General features: G+C 36.1%; 1 protein-coding gene across 1 annotated transcript; it reads left to right on the top strand.

Moving 5' to 3' along the window:
• Positions 1 to 5022: 5022 nt before the first annotated feature.
• On the top strand, positions 5023 to 13235 carry LOC132560702 (uncharacterized). Its single transcript, XM_060225372.1, has 3 exons — positions 5023 to 5116; positions 6722 to 6817; positions 12082 to 13235. Exons 1-3 carry the CDS (start codon positions 5023 to 5025, stop codon positions 13233 to 13235), a joined length of 1344 nt encoding a protein of 447 aa, XP_060081355.1.
• Positions 13236 to 14092: the final 857 nt, after the last annotated feature.

Genomic DNA, 14092 nt, shown 5'->3' on the forward strand with positions numbered 1-14092 from the left:
CTACACTATCTGGGTAAGTCGTAATGACAACTACACTATCTGGGTAAGTGGTTTTGACAACTACACTATCTGGGTAAGTCGAAATGACAACTACACTATCTGGGTAAGTCGTAATGACAACTACACTAATTGGGTAAGTGGTTTTGACAACTACACTATCTGGGTAAGACGTAATGACAACTACACTATCTGGGTAAGTGGTTTTGACAACTACACTATCTGGGTAAGTCGTAATGACAACCAACCCATCTCGGTAGGTCGTAATCTAAATAAGTAGTAACGACAACTAAACTGTTTGGGTAAGTAGTAATGACAACTAAACTGTCTGGGTAAGTAGTAACGACAACTAAACTGTCTGGGTAAGTAGTAACGACAACTTAACTGTCTGGGTAAGTAGTAACGACAACTAAACTGTCTGGGTAAGTAGTAACGACAACTTAACTGTCTGGGTAAGTAGTAACGACAACTAAACTGTCTGGGTAAGTAGTAACGACAACTAAACTGTCTGGGTAAGTAGTAACGACAACTAAACTGTCTGGGTAAGTAGTAACGACAACTAAACTGTCTGGGTAAGTAGTAACGACAACTAAACTGTCTGGGTAAGTAGTAACGACAACTAAACTGTCTGGGTAAGTAGTAACGACAACTAAACTGTCTGGGTAAGTAGTAACGACAACTAAACTGTCTGGGTAAGTAGTAACGACAACTAAACTGTCTGGGTAAGTAGTAACGACAACTAAACTGTCTGGGTAAGTAGTAACGACAACTAAACTGTCTGGGTAAGTAGTAACGACAACTAACTGTCTGGGTAAGTAGTAACGACAACTAAACTGTCTGGGTAAGTAGTAACGACAACTAAACTGTCTGGGTAAGTAGTAACGACAACTAAACTGTCTGGGTAAGTAGTAACGACAACTTAACTGTCTGGGTAAGTAGTAACGACAACTAAACTGTCTGGGTAAGTAGTAACGACAACTAAACTGTCTGGGTAAGTAGTAACGACAACTAAACTGTCTGGGTAAGTAGTAACGACAACTAAACTGTCTGGGTAAGTAGTAACGACAACTTAACTGTCTGGGTAAGTAGTAACGACAACTAAACTGTCTGGGTAAGTAGTAACGACAACTAAACTGTCTGGGTAAGTAGTAACGACAACTAAACTGTCTGGGTAAGTAGTAACGACAACTAAACTGTCTGGGTAAGTAGTAACGACAACTAAACTGTCTGGGTAAGTAGTAACGACAACTAAACTGTCTGGGTAAGTAGTAACGACAACTAAACTGTCTGGGTAAGTAGTAACGACAACTAAACTGTCTGGGTAAGTAGTAACGACAACTAAACTGTCTGGGTAAGTAGGTAACTGTCTGGGTAAGTAGTAACGACAACTAAACTGTCTGGGTAAGTAGTAACGACAACTAAACTGTCTGGGTAAGTAGTAACGACAACTTAACTGTCTGGGTAAGTAACGACAACTAAACTGTCTGGGTAAGTAGTAACGACAACTAAACTGTCTGGGTAAGTAGTAACGACAACTAAACTGTCTGGGTAAGTAGTAACGACAACTTAACTGTCTGGGTAAGTAGTAACGACAACTTAACTGTCTGGGTAAGTAGTAACGACAACTAAACTGTCTGGGTAAGTAGTAACGACAACTAAACTGTCTGGGTAAGTAGTAACGACAACTAAACTGTCTGGGTAAGTAGTAACGACAACTAAACTGTCTGGGTAAGTAGTAACGACAACTAAACTGTCTGGGTAAGTAGTAACGACAACTAAACTGTCTGGGTAAGTAGTAACGACAACTTAACTGTCTGGGTAAGTAGTAACGACAACTAAACTGTCTGGGTAAGTAGTAACGACAACTAAACTGTCTGGGTAAGTAGTAACGACAACTTAACTGTCTGGGTAAGTAGTAACGACAACTAAACTGTCTGGGTAAGTAGTAACGACAACTAAACTGTCTGGGTAAGTAGTAACGACAACTAAACTGTCTGGGTAAGTAGTAACGACAACTAAACTGTCTGGGTAAGTAGTAACGACAACTAAACTGTCTGGGTAAGTAGTAACGACAACTAAACTGTCTGGGTAAGTAGTAACGACAACTAAACTGTCTGGGTAAGTAGTAACGACAACTAAACTGTCTGGGTAAGTAGTAACGACAACTAAACTGTCTGGGTAAGTAGTAACGACAACTAAACTGTCTGGGTAAGTAGTAACGACAACTAAACTGTCTGGGTAAGTAGTAACGACAACTAAACTGTCTGGGTAAGTAGTAACGACAACTTAACTGTCTGGGTAAGTAGTAACGACAACTAAACTGTCTGGGTAAGTAGTAACGACAACTAAACTGTCTGGGTAAGTAGTAACGACAACTAAACTGTCTGGGTAAGTAGTAACGACAACTTAACTGTCTGGGTAAGTAGTAACGACAACTTAACTGTCTGGGTAAGTAGTAACGACAACTTAACTGTCTGGGTAAGTAGTAACGACAACTTAACTGTCTGGGTAAGTAGCAATGACCACAAACTGTTTGAGTAAGTCATTATGATTGATACTCCATCTTTATAGACTCAGATGAAAAACTTACGATCTATTAAGGTGTACAGAATTATTGGAAATGAAAGCTGTTGTTTTGTTACAGTTGAGGCCTGTCGATATTCGTGAACAGTATATTGGGGACCACTTCTTGGAGTCGAAGCCGTTCAATATACCAGGTGACAATTTGATTTCTCTACGTCTGTTGGTAGGCTCGGTGATGTTAATGGAAAACATGTAAGAACTATGTAATCGAAAAATGTTGTCACACAAACATACCAAGCCAGCTAAAACGTCTTTGTAACGAAATTCTGATGTTGTAGCAGGCTGAAGGGGATATACTTTCAAAAAGCTCCATAAATTTAATGTTTTGAGGCGTGTCGATGACGGCTGGTTTTCAAATCCATTTCACTATGTCGGTCTTGTCATTAAATTTGACATCAGGCACAATGACAACACCTGTATTCAGCGTCCTTATCTGATCTCTACTACCAACGTAACCAAAAAACATATTAATGATCAATTTTAATTTCTTCGTCATGAATTTCCATTTTTTATAATGGTAACCGTGCTTCTCCAAATCTGTTGTTCACTGCCATTTTCTAGAGACGCATATCTATAAAGACAGAATGGTGTTCATCAGTCCATTACAAAGTACTTTTATACCCCGTACTATATACGGGTCAAAATGTTTCATGTTTGGTAAAATGATTCCATTTCAACAACTTTTATTATCATATATATCAACAATATATATAAAGGGATCCTATCAGAGACTAAGCCTATGTAAATCTTCTCCAAGGTGGTGAGAGCTATTTAAGGAATTCTGAAAGAGGAAAACTTTCGAAAACACATTAAGTACATCTGTACTTGAACCATACGCTGTATTATCGTTACCCATTCATACCAATACACAATCTAGGTACTAGCAACTATCGATATAATTCATATTTATTTTTAATGAAAATTTGATAATAGGTTTTGAAGTATAAACGGTATCTAATTAGATAATTACTCTAAGAACATTAGATGTAAAGTCACAAATGTAACAAGTATATAGATTGACATCCTAAACGTTTCTACAATAATGCTTTCCACATTATATAGAATAAAAGCATTGATTTCAAGGGAGAAATTAATATTCCCAGATGTCAGTTATTGAACATCTAGATAGCCAGTTCTGGTATAGATATTAGGGATTGAGTTTCTGGAAGTGGAATAATCTGGACAGAAGAAAAAAAAAGTGTTCTGAATTTTCAGTAGGATGACTACAAGAACAAGACGAGTCGAGATAGAGAAAATTAAGAAACATAGCATAAGTTAAATAACTGGCATCATTTCTAAGTTGGCAATGGACAATATTTAATTTTCTAGAACTACAGTGCTGGAAAATAGGAGATACATTTATAACGTGTATTCTATCATTATTCAATTTAGATTTTAAAATACTTAATTATGGTACTAATGACAATTCTTGTTTAAGAGAGTTCCATATTTAAATCCTGGTCACTACTCCAGCTTTTATTTTTCATAGCGTATTATCTGAATTAACCTAGATTTAAATGGTGTCGTCGTTGTGTTGATGTTTTCTCGTTTTGTGAACATGACCCGAGTTATAACGATACCTATCGCTGAATCATACAGTTCATGTTTTACTTTATCTGATTGTATAATATGTCTGAAGGTACTATTTTCTTGTTTGTCTTTATACAATTACAAGGATGATTGGATTTATGTGGAAATCCACTGTCACAGGAACTCTGTTATACTTAAACGTTCCTCATTAAAGAAACATTCAGAGATTCGTTTGTTAGATCTAATATGAAATTGAAGCACATGTTTGATATAACAATTTCTTTGGAGCTTCTTTCCACATGTAATGAATTTCGTAGCTACTGTTAGAGTGAAATCAAATGAAGTGAAAATATCAGGGTTTATGTAGATAGATTTGAACAAAATCAATTGGAATTTGGCATCAATCGCGAATGAAACAACACTTAAAAGACGCCGACACTGAAACAGACCAAAGTTTTGTGATTGTGCACACTGTTGTCACTTACATGTCACTACAAGAGAGCAACCTTGATATACAAGATTCTTTAACAAATCAAGTTGACTTGGCAAAGAAAAACAAAGTTGTGGCCATGAAATTCTAGGAATATATACTTCATTATCCCAAGTCTTCAATTATCGCGAGGCGATGTCCAGACTTTAAGATGGGGTCGTGTCGATATTAGTTATAATACAGATTTCGGTTTTACTTATCTGTAAGATTCTAGGGAAATGAAAGGTCTTATACACGTGTAGCCAATTCAATGTATCTATTTGCCTTCCAGACACAGAGCTTTTCGCAAGAGATGTCAACACTGACAGTTTCATTACTCATTGTGTATAGTCAGCTAGGTGATATTATACTGCCTTGAACTTAGCTATTTTTTTCTTACAGTTATGCCACAAAAGAGATTTGATTTTACGAAGCCTACTGGCATGGATCGCCTACAAATTGCCACTGTCATAGTGGTGCCCATCGTTATGCTCATAACAGTGACCAGCACAGTGATATTCTTCTGTCGCAGAAGGGGTATGTTTACAACAGGAGGGCTTAATGTATAAACGGGGCTTGGTAAGAGAGTTGTGTATTCAGGACTCAACAGGACAGTATATATATTAGGGTTTATATACATCTATATACAAAGGTTCTGAAAGAACGATAGGTATGTTAGGGTCGTACAGGGCAGATATGCATATACAATGTACGGGGGCTTCAGAGGAGGCGTGTGTCCACAAGGCCTTTTTGACGTATGCTGTATGGGGCTAAGGATGGGGCTTCCATACAAGGGTTCAACAGGTGCGGTCTGTATTTACCGGGGTTCCGGAGCAGGGACGTAAAAGGAGGGACTCATCAGTATGTAAAGTGTTTATACGGGGATGGAGGGGATGGGGTGGGGGAGTGATATCCGCAGTAGGGGAGTGTATACAAGGGCAAAACAAGAGGGGCTATGTATTCTGGGCTCAACAAAAGGAGTATGTTTATACAGGGTCACAACAAAAGGAATATGTTTATACAGGGACACAACAAAAGGAATATATTTATACAGGGTCACAACAAAAGGAATATGTTTATACAGGGACACATCAAAAGGAGTATGTTTATACAGGGACACAACAAAAGGAATATGTTTATACAGGGACACAACAAAAGGAATATGTTTATACAGGGACACAAACAAAAGGAGTATGTTTGTTTATACAGGGACACAACAAAAGGAATATGTTTATATAGGGACACAACAAAAGGAATATGTTTATACAGGGACACAACAAAAGGAATATGTTTATACAGGGACACAACAAAAGGAATATGTTTATACAGGGACACAACAAAAGGAATATGTTTATACAGGGACACAACAAAAGGAACATGTTTATACAGGGACACGACAAAAGGAACATGTTTATACAGGGACACGACAAAAGGAATATGTTTATACAGGGACACGACAAAAGGAATATGTTTATACAGGGACACGACAAAAGGAATATGTTTATACAGGGACACGACAAAAGGAATATGTTTATACCGGGACACGACAAAAGGAATATGTTAATACAGGGACACGACAAAAGGAATATATTTATACAGTTGTGTAAACTGGATCTTCACAAAAGGAGTGTGTATAGGACCTTCGATTAAGGGGTCCGTATATATTGGCCGTAATGGAGGGGTTTGTTAAAGTACATTTTGATGTTTACCATCTAATTTCAACCTGAAATATATTTGTGGATTTTAAAAACCAATTGGTGGACACTTGACGCGCATTTGAGTTTCCATCCTATATCTTGGACACAAGTCTTCAAATGAGTAATCTTTAAATAAAGAAATGCATTTCGTGTCACTAAGAAATCAATTAGATGAGCCAATGTCCACATATTTCATACTTTGTGTTTTCGAGGACAGACTTAGTAACACCATCCAGATGGCAGTCACAAAATGGCAAACTGTTGATAGATGTGAATTGAAAATCGATAAAAAAATATCGTTTTATCAATTTCACACGTAACTTAACAAACACAAAATATAAGATACTTAACACTTCATTTAAGACGTTACAAATGTAAAACAAAAATATGCTTGATATTATTTTTCAATCAATACAACTGATATATGACATGATACATATTAAAGGGAAATTCCAGATGTTTAGAGGAGTGCCAAAGAGTCAAACTAACGAGAAACTAACAAACGACACACCGAACAATCACCAGGAGAAAATATCCAACGGTGAGTATGTGTCAGTGTGATTTGTGTGTGACTATCTAAACACGGTGAGTATGTATCAGTGTAATTTGTGTGTGACTATCTAAACACGGTGAGTATGTATCAGTATGATTGATGTTGTACCATCTAAAAATGATAAACGACATAATCTGCTTGAAAATGCTTCTTTTCTTTAATGCTGCAATATGTTTTATTCAGATTTTGTCAGCAACATCAGTAGAGGTTTGCAAATAATTGTTGAATTCAGAAATTTAATTCGACGCCTAGGGACTTCAGGGCGAGACGCAAAAGGGGAAGTAAGCAATATTTTTTGCTTCACAATTTGGTCTGAAGCATCATTGAAGATGGGGAATCGTTTCTTAAGTCCAAAAAACTTGATTTGAGTCCTAGGGACCTGGGGCGGGGGCCCAAATGGGAAAGATAATCAATATTTTGCTTCAAAATTCTCCCCTTTCTTAATGCTTTAATGAATTTAAACCAAATTTGCTGTGAAACATCATTTATAGTGGAGAATCATTTTTTTTTTACATTCAGAAACTTGATTTGACTCCTAGGGACTTTGGGGCGGGACCCCGAATGAGGAGGATAGTCAAGCATTTGCTTCCAAATACTGTCCTTCCTTAATGCTTGAATGAATTTAAACCAAGTGTAGTGTGGAATATCATTGTGGGAATCCATCAGATTTGTCATTTTTCCGTGGTCATATTTCGTGACAAAAAATATTCTTTCGTCGGTACTTGAATTTGAGGATAAGTAATATTTAAGAAATTGATTAGCGCTAAAGCGCATTTCTATATTTGTTTACATGTCGCGGACATCAAGGGTTTAGAGTATAATGTACCCTGATTTGTATTGAAAGAGCCCATCCCTTCGTCTTCTGGGTGAAGTTTTGTCTGCATGTCACATTTTTATTTATTTATTTATTTATTTTTGTCTTTCCATCTTTTTCTTTCTTTATTTTTTGCACTCAGAATGAACTTGTTATTTTTATGACACGTTATGTATATATATAATAGATTTGTTTTCAAACTATATCAATGTATGACAAATAACACATGGGATAAAACGAGTGGGCAGGTAATTATAGGGGAGGGAAACGGAGATACAGAGATAGAGACAAAGAGGGAGGCAGGCAGACAGACAGACAGACAGACAGGACTGGATTGTGTAGAAGGAACGAAACGAAAAGGAAAAAGTAACTAGAAGATAAATACGTTATTTAAAAAATGTAAATCTGAAGCCTTTAATAATATCTTTCATTGTATTCCAAAATCTTTTGAAGTATTAACATTCTATAAAATAATGTCCGTAATCTTCTACTTCACCATATACATTACAAAGGTTGTTTCTCTATTTTCTATTGATGGAGTTGGTATATACTTGGAATAATGCAGTCCTGCAATTTACACTTTAAAAATTTTGTGCTGCTTTTCCTCTAGCTTATTAAATAAAAAAGGTATAAGTCAATTACAAAATCTATGTTAAACTTCTACTCCGAAACTCCAAACAATATGATGGTATAAATTTTGACTGCACTGCCTCATTATAAAAGCTTTTGTTAGTATGTATATCTAATGATGTATACGTTCTTGATTTAGGATTGTATAATGTCAATACCTCAATATCTTTGACTTTTCTGACCTTAACTTAATTTTCCATCTGTTTGGTATAGCTCCTTTTAATTTATATACTTCGCTTATCCAATCTCTCTTTTCGTTTAGTTTATCATACATGCTATTTTAATCAACGTCTCCTTGCTCATTTATTTCATCAGCTATCTTAATAAAGTTACTATCTTCCCAACCTCTATTGATGGTAGCTGTGCTGTAAATTGTATTGGTCTATTACCCTAAATAACCTCGATTTTGATGACAATGTTGTTGTTGTTTGTTTGTAATCATTTTCCAATTGTTCGTTATTTAATCTTCTCATCCACTTAATTCTGATCACTTCAATATGAGATTTTAGATTTCTTGCCTTTATCTCTTATATCTAGTTGTCTTTAAGCGTTCTTGTTTTTAATTTTATCCCACAAAAACTCGAAGAAGCTTTATTCTAATCACTGTCAATGGTTTGTACGTTTGCTCAATATCTTATTTTTGGTATCAACAGTGATAGAATTATAACCGTTTTACCAACTAATGCTAATTTTCGCTTCATCCAATTTTTTTTATAAGTCGTCTATTTCTGTCTTTGTCCCAATTAAGATTCATGTAGACTTGGTATTAGTACTGAAATATACTCCTAATGATTGGATTCCAGGTTTCCCCTTGATTCCTTCATATGTATTACGTCTTCGTTTATTGCATCCTAGCAACAGCCCTTCTGTTTTGTTCTTATTTGATTTCAAACCGGGCAGTTTTCCGACAATTTCAACCACCTTGATAGAATGTTTGATATCTTTCTGTTTTAGAAATAGAGCGGTATCATTCGCTAATTGTAATGTTTTGGCCTTTCCCCATTTTATCTTGCAACCAGTGATGTGCTTATCATCTCCTATTTTAGTTGCTAAAAATTCTACCTTAATTACAGCAATTAAGCGTGATAATGGACACCCCTTTCAAGTTCCGTGAGTTATTGAGTATTATTCGGTAATCCAATTATTATTTTGACAAAACCTTTAACATTCATGTAAGATGTTTTAATCCAATTAATAAATGACTGTCCGAATCCAATTTTATAGGCATGCATACATTCCATTCTATAGTATCAAAAGCTTTTTCGAGATAATAAAAAAAATGCAACTGTCAATGATATTTTTTCTGAGTGATCAATAATATAGTGAATTAGCCTAATAATACAACCAATACATTGATTTCTTATATTTCCGTTTTGATCTGTATGAATATTTTTTGACATAACTAATTTCAACCTTATTGCTAAAGCATATGCAGCAATTTTATAGTCAATATTTAGTAATGATATCGAACGCCAATTTTCTAATTTTGTAATATTTCCTTTTTTTATCAATAAGAAAAACCAATCCATATCTTTGTGATTCGCCTAACTCACCATGATCATACGATTATAATTAACATCTAAGTTTTCTCTATGTTTCCACAATGTTTGATAAAATTCTACCGACAGTCCTTCTGTTCAAGGACTTACAGTTTTCTACATATTATGGAAAACATTTAAACATTGATTTTCTGTTAGTTTACCGTCACAAGAGTTTGCTTTATCAGGATATGGCTGTGTTATTCTACTTCTATTTACATTTTCATAGACGTGTTTAATTGTTTTGAGTATCTATTTTTGGGCATTGTATTAAATCACCGTTGTTATTGTCAAGTCCATCTATGTCCTGGATTACCTACTTTTCTAGGTCTGAAAAGAATTTAGTATTTTTCTGTCCATCTACCCATCTGATTCTTGATCGTACCTGCGCTCCTTTTGCTTTTTGTTCATGGAGGTTTTATATGTCGTTTTCAATACTTTTAGCTTCTTCTGTTTGTTTATTTCTGGAAGACGTTCTGCAAGCTATGCTACTTTTGATTTCTGTAGTTGCGATTTCGATATACTTTGTTTTATTGTTTCATTTTTTATCAACACTTTACGGTAATTCCATATTTGTCTATTATCATAACATATTGTTTTGCTGCTTGAATGTATTTTTTATGTTTTTCTTATATTCTGTTTCCTGCAACATGCTGTTATCAATTTTCCATGTTCCAAACCCTTTTACACTAGCTGCAAATAATGTTCTTGATAACGCCTGGTAGCCCGTACATCTTATTTGAGCCGGTCGGATATTTGAAGATTTAACTAAATTATTCATTACATTTTCAATAAGAAAATAATCGATCCTGCTCGCTTCCCCTTGTCTGTTACGTCTCCAAGAGTGCTGTGATTTTGTTCTTTTTTTATCCTCCATATATTCACACGTCTTAGGGATTTTAGAAAATGTTTTAAGCTGTAGTTTGTGTTCCTAATTTATGTCTTACTTTTTCAATCACGACCATCTAGGACCTCACTGAAGTTTCCTCCTACTGTGTTCATACCTGTACCATTTTATTTGATATCATGTAATGAAGATTTGAAAAAAAAAATGTCTTTCTTGTTGAAAAATTAGGAGCTGAGATATTTTCAACTGTTAGTGTTTTGTCTTCTACTTCAATATTTAAAAAATAAACCTTCCGTTGTTTCTTTTTAAACATTTACAACATTTGCATTTAATTATTCACAATGATACTGACCCCTTAATTATTTTGTTACCCAAGACTGTTATGAGCTATAACATCCAATAGCTTATATCTAAAAATTCCCTGTAAAATGTTTCTCCTGTAAAAAACAAATAACAAAGTTTTGATTTTTCATCCACTGATATAAACGTAACCTCTTTCCTTTGTCCTGCAGTCCCTTGGGTTGTAAGGAAAGAATGTGAATTACATATTTAGCTGGCATTTTGATTGAAATATTACTTGTTTGTGTCAAAACCTAGAGTCGTACTCTACTTGTAGATTGTCATTCTTTTTATCTTGTCATTCTGGTCTCTTTGTGTGTAGTGTCTTTTGTCTTTTTCCCTTTTTCTTTTTGAGTCTTTCCTCGTAATGCCATCCTCAGTTTGTGTTTCCTTATTTTGTTTTTCATCATCATTTTGTGTTTTATTGTCACCCAGCATCTGATTTACTACCGTCTGAATCCTCAGTTTTCATCTTTTATCTTTGTCATTATTGTGTATATCGTTTTGTTGACCACGTGGTTGTCCATACTAACAGATAGTACCATAGTACCTTCCCATGATCATTTTTTTCAGCAGGTGATTTTGAAGGGTTTTTTAATAATGTTATATCCCCTGTGTCACAATCAATCCTTAGCTTCTCTCATTACATTTGAATAATTTCGCATTCTCCCTCCTCTAAAGCTCTCTTTATAATCCCATCCTCGACCGACAAGGGAACATTGGATTCTTTGATCCAATTTGTGTTTGCGGGGTCGTGTTTGGTCCGTTTCAGGTTTTCTGGTATCAGGAATATTTGTTTACCCCGAATCGGTATACCCCTGCTAAGGGATGTGACACGATTATTGTTGTTTTCCGGATAAATTCTCATTACATTTCCCGTACGTTGAATACCACTCAGGTTCTCAGCGTTTATCACATTTCCTACACTCCGGTATACCTCTGTAGGATTTAACCATTGTTTATTTTTGTATTTATTATTTACTCCAAACATATCTAATACTTGAGGTATAAAAAGGCTTTATGTTTTTGTACAATACTTTGGATTACATATCCGTACTGTTTATGTTCTTGACTATTGTTTCAGCTATGAGCGATCCGGAGACCACCACAGTCGCTGTATTATGCTCCCAACGGAACGTCATAGTGGAAAAAGTTTCCAAATTATTCGCCAAGTTTATCAAATCGAAATCGCAGGTTCTTACTATAGATGAATCTTGCTCCGAGTTCAAAACACAGGCGTACATACAAAAATGGCGAAATGGTCAACAAGCTTACATATTACTGATCTTATTATCAGATGAGCTACTGGACGGTGTGGACAAAATTAAACGAGGCTTGGATATTTCAAAAACATCCGGTTTGAAACTCGATTTACCTTTATTAAATTTGTTAATGGAGATTGATCAGGTGACCTACGAGCATCTTCCTCCTGTCATGCTGGTGTGTGTGTATTCGGGTCTGTGTGCTCGGTTTCTAGAGTTGCTGCCAAATCTTGGACAATTGTACTCTGTCGTTGACGACTTTGACCAACACAAATGTCAGTTACGATCGACGGATCTAGAACAGTTATTTGTGTCATTGTGTAGTGGACATGTCAGTCCCCCAGTCACCTTGTCACACAGTTCTCTGATCGGATGTGTCCAGACTAGACTACTCCTGGCTGCCATACAAGAACTGTTACACACTAAAGGTAACCAATCTACGACACCGTACAGTAGGAGTAAACCAAACCAACCAGAGGCGATCGCAGTAGATTCTACTACGTACCAATGTGCTTATCGAGCGCCAAGTGTCGGTAGACCGGCGTATGTATACAGAGATATCGTTCGACGTGGAACGTCTTGCTTTGACAACGGCTGCGTGCGTCATAACGCGTCCTCCCACCAAGGCGTTCAACCTTTAGATTCAAGACGTTCAACACAAACCTGTATCAGGGTCGGCGGTTACTCTGTTCACCCACAAATCGCCCTCTGTGAATCAGTTTCAGGTCAGACAGACAGTGGATTTGATACCATGACGTCATCTGTTGGTATTGACGAAGCAGAGAGCGTTCCGTTTGTAGTTCGATCTAAGGTCGCGGCTAACACTGACCAGCGTATGAAAGAGCATACATCAGGACAGGAAGAACTGGCTCTGTTTATTTCCCCGGAGTCTGATGAAGAGTACGATGGTGTTTCTCTGTCTCAACGAATCGTGGAACTGAATGAGCGACATACAACCCAATGGAGCAAGCCGTGACCACTATCTCACTTCACAATCACAATCTAGCAATTTCCTTATAAGAAAAACATCGAATAAATTGGTGTCTGAAAGACTGCAACTGTCATGACAATCTAACTTGAAAAGGACAAACCAACTATAAGTTAAATCACTTTCGAAAGGGAACAGTTGACGATTTTATTTGCTGATATTGCCAAAATATCACTGACCTGCTGCCATGTTCTTTGATGATCATCCATCTTCTGTTCAGCAGTATTTATGTTTTACATTTCATCAAACTTTATAGAATCACACGTTTTCAAAGGACAGAAGTGATCCCTACGGAATCAGACGCGGGTCAGCTAGGCGGAAGTGGTGAATTTTAACCTTCAAAAGACCACCACTGATGAAGGTCAGATGAATATTAACAAAATATAGCATTGAACCCAAGTACAAAATCGAATTTTAATATTGTATGAAACATCATAGGTTGAGAGCTTGGTGGTACGTAGGGTACAAGAAGGCAACACTTATTTGACATTCTCCGCTATCACTAAAGGTTATATAAATGGAGTTTTGTTCTTACTGTTGTATCATTCAAGTCGAGACGAACCTGGCTAAAGGAGGGACAGGTCATGAGATTGGCCTTATTTACGGGATATTTTTACTTGTCCCCTTAGCCGCATTACAGACTTTAATGGTAGGAAACATTCCAGGGAAAAGTGACCATATGGTGCATAAATTAACTAATAACGTTCCGTAATTCCAAAAGTGTTGACCGATACTGTTAACTAGTTGTCTGATTGGATGAAATCTTATCATTAATAATAATACTGGCGAGCGGATACTTTTAACTAGTTGTCTGATTGGATGAAATCTTATCATTAATAATCAAA

Source organism: Ylistrum balloti, unplaced genomic scaffold (genome assembly GCF_031769215.1).
Source record: "Ylistrum balloti isolate Yb309-2 unplaced genomic scaffold, AGI_CSIRO_Ybal_v1 Utg371104, whole genome shotgun sequence".
NCBI lineage: Eukaryota > Metazoa > Mollusca > Bivalvia > Pectinida > Pectinidae > Ylistrum > Ylistrum balloti.

Bases quoted from the DNA above. Each gene is read 5' to 3' on its own strand.
- LOC132560702 (XM_060225372.1), top strand. From the start codon at position 5,023: ATGGATCGCCTACAAATTGCCACTGTCATAGTGGTGCCCATCGTTATG. The intron at 5,117-6,721 runs GTATGTTTACAA...TACATATTAAAG, and splicing joins ATTCTTCTGTCGCAGAAGGG to GGAAATTCCAGATGTTTAGA. The intron at 6,818-12,081 runs GTGAGTATGTGT...CTATTGTTTCAG, and splicing joins CCAGGAGAAAATATCCAACG to CTATGAGCGATCCGGAGACC.